The sequence below is a fragment of the Zonotrichia albicollis genome, chromosome 1, assembly GCF_047830755.1.
Source record: "Zonotrichia albicollis isolate bZonAlb1 chromosome 1, bZonAlb1.hap1, whole genome shotgun sequence".
NCBI lineage: Eukaryota > Metazoa > Chordata > Aves > Passeriformes > Passerellidae > Zonotrichia > Zonotrichia albicollis.
The window spans coordinates 73,292,344-73,294,757 of record NC_133819.1 but is presented as its reverse complement, the minus strand read 5'-3'; the positions used below and the strand labels follow the sequence as shown (position 1 = coordinate 73,294,757).

General features: G+C 42.4%; 1 protein-coding gene across 1 annotated transcript; it reads left to right on the top strand.

Annotated features, from left to right (window-relative positions):
• The first annotated feature begins 212 nt into the window (after positions 1 to 212).
• On the top strand, positions 213 to 2,064 carry MC4R (melanocortin 4 receptor). Its single transcript, XM_005481660.4, has 2 exons — positions 213 to 484; positions 640 to 2,064. Exon 2 carries the CDS (start codon positions 723 to 725, stop codon positions 1,716 to 1,718), a length of 996 nt encoding a protein of 331 aa, XP_005481717.2. The 5' UTR covers positions 213 to 484; positions 640 to 722; the 3' UTR covers positions 1,719 to 2,064.
• The last annotated feature ends 350 nt before the right edge of the window (positions 2,065 to 2,414 follow it).

The following is a 2,414-nucleotide window of genomic DNA, read 5'->3' as shown; positions in this document are numbered from 1 at the left end:
TTACTAATTGAAAATCAGCACTGAAATATTATTCTGAGAAGCTAAAGAAGAGAAGCAAATCTCTGGTAGCTTGTCTTCCTTCCTGTAGCTACTGGTAACTTGTGCTGCATGTGAACCCGCTGTGCCGTGCCGTGAGATGTTTCGCAGAGGCTCAGAATCAGCAGCCCCTCCACTTTCTGCAGCTCCCGAGTCCCATTGGCTGGAAAGAAAAGCAGAGGCGGAGAGTGCCCTGAATATTTTTCTCTTCCACACACGGTGAAACCGGCAGCCAGCATGCACTGCCTGACAGTGAGACTCGTGCTTGCAGTTTGAAAAGAGTTCCTGCTCCGCAGAAGTCACTTGGGCATTTTATGGTCGCATCTCTTTGATGGAAAGCACCAAAAAAGCCTTGCAGCATCCCAGTGAGCTAAAGAGGAACTGACCACATGGGAGGATCTGATGCACACATAGAGACTGTTGGGACTCTGTGACATAGATCACCAAGGTAAATGTGATGATGATCAGAAACTGTGTCTGTAAGGGTGTAAACCAGTTCTTCTGAGTCTGAAATCTTATTTTTTTCACAGTAGTCAAAGTGTTCTGAACTGCTGCCTGCCTCAGTCATAGCTTATTTTATCTTTTTTTTTTTTTTTCCCCAAGCTGAAAAGCCAAAGAAGGTTTTCAAAGGAATGCAAAAGGAACGGGATTTTTAGAAGCAGGAAGCCAAAAGGGATCTCCATAAGATGAATTTCACCCAGCATCGTGGGACACTCCAGCCTCTCCATTTCTGGAACCACAGCTACAGACTGCATGGAGGAGCCAGCGAGCCCAATGCAAAGGGCCACTCCTCAGGAGGCTGCTACGAGCAACTCTTTGTATCCCCAGAAGTGTTTGTGACCCTGGGCATCATCAGCTTGCTGGAGAACGTCCTGGTCATTGTGGCCATAGCCAAGAACAAGAACCTCCATTCACCCATGTACTTCTTCATCTGTAGCTTGGCAGTGGCTGACATGCTAGTGAGTGTATCTAATGGATCAGAAACCATTGTCATCATGCTGCTAAACAACACAGACACAGATGCACAAAGCTTTACCATAAACATTGACAATGTCATCGACTCAGTCATTTGCAGTTCCTTGCTTGCATCAATTTGCAGTCTTCTCTCAATAGCAGTGGACAGGTACTTTACTATCTTTTACGCCCTTCAGTACCATAATATCATGACAGTGAAGCGTGTAGGTGTTATCATCACGTGCATCTGGGCTGCTTGCACAGTCTCAGGCATCTTGTTCATCATTTACTCCGATAGCAGTGTTGTCATCATCTGCCTAATCAGCATGTTCTTTACAATGCTCATTCTCATGGCATCCCTCTATGTACACATGTTTATGATGGCTCGTATGCACATAAAAAAGATTGCTGTTCTTCCAGGGACTGGTCCTGTTCGCCAAGGGGCCAACATGAAAGGGGCCATCACTCTCACCATCCTGATTGGAGTTTTTGTTGTGTGCTGGGCTCCATTTTTCCTACACCTGATTTTCTACATCTCCTGCCCCTACAACCCTTACTGTGTGTGCTTCATGTCCCACTTTAATTTCTACCTCATCCTCATCATGTGCAATTCCATCATTGATCCACTTATCTATGCATTCCGGAGTCAGGAGCTCAGGAAAACATTCAAGGAGATTATATGCTGCTGTAGCCTGAGAGGGCTTTGTGACTTCCCTGGCAAATATTAAACTGAATGGATGGATATGTTACTATGTACACAATAGGCAGCACAGATTTCCAAGCCTTTGGATCCTTTTTCTCAGCAGAATTTGGTTTAAATCTTTAAGAGTGAGCACCTCTTTCTGTCTCTCTCTCTCCCCCATTCTTGTGTTTCATTCATGTGGAACTCATATTTCTGTATAATGTTCATGATGTCTATAATTTGTAATTTATTTGGCTAGAAAGAGCAGTAGCATTTCATGCCAGTTTGTAAGTAAGCAAATAAATGTATTGATGAATGTGAAATAGTAACTAACATGAGCAGCTATATATTCCAACTGCTGACAAAATAAATATCTTGCCTGATTTACAGTACACATTGGCTGATATTGTTTCTTATTCTGTTGAAGCAGTTATAGCTATCAACTACATTATATTCAGCTAAGAATAGAGCATATGCTTCTACATTAGTGAATTAAGGATTCTCTGGAATTAGAAAGCAGATTTTTCAGAAAGGCTAGTGAAGCCAACAGGTTGTATTTATACATTTTGAACTCTTCTTGTTTTACTTCCCAGCGGGAATTCTATTTTTTGTTATAGTTATTGCCCACAAGAAGATTTTTCAAACACTTGCTACACAGCCAGTTGAATGCTTGGGCTTTGGGCTGGGTTTGTTTTCAAGGTGATAGCTGTATGTATAAGAGTACCTTTTTACAAAATTTAAA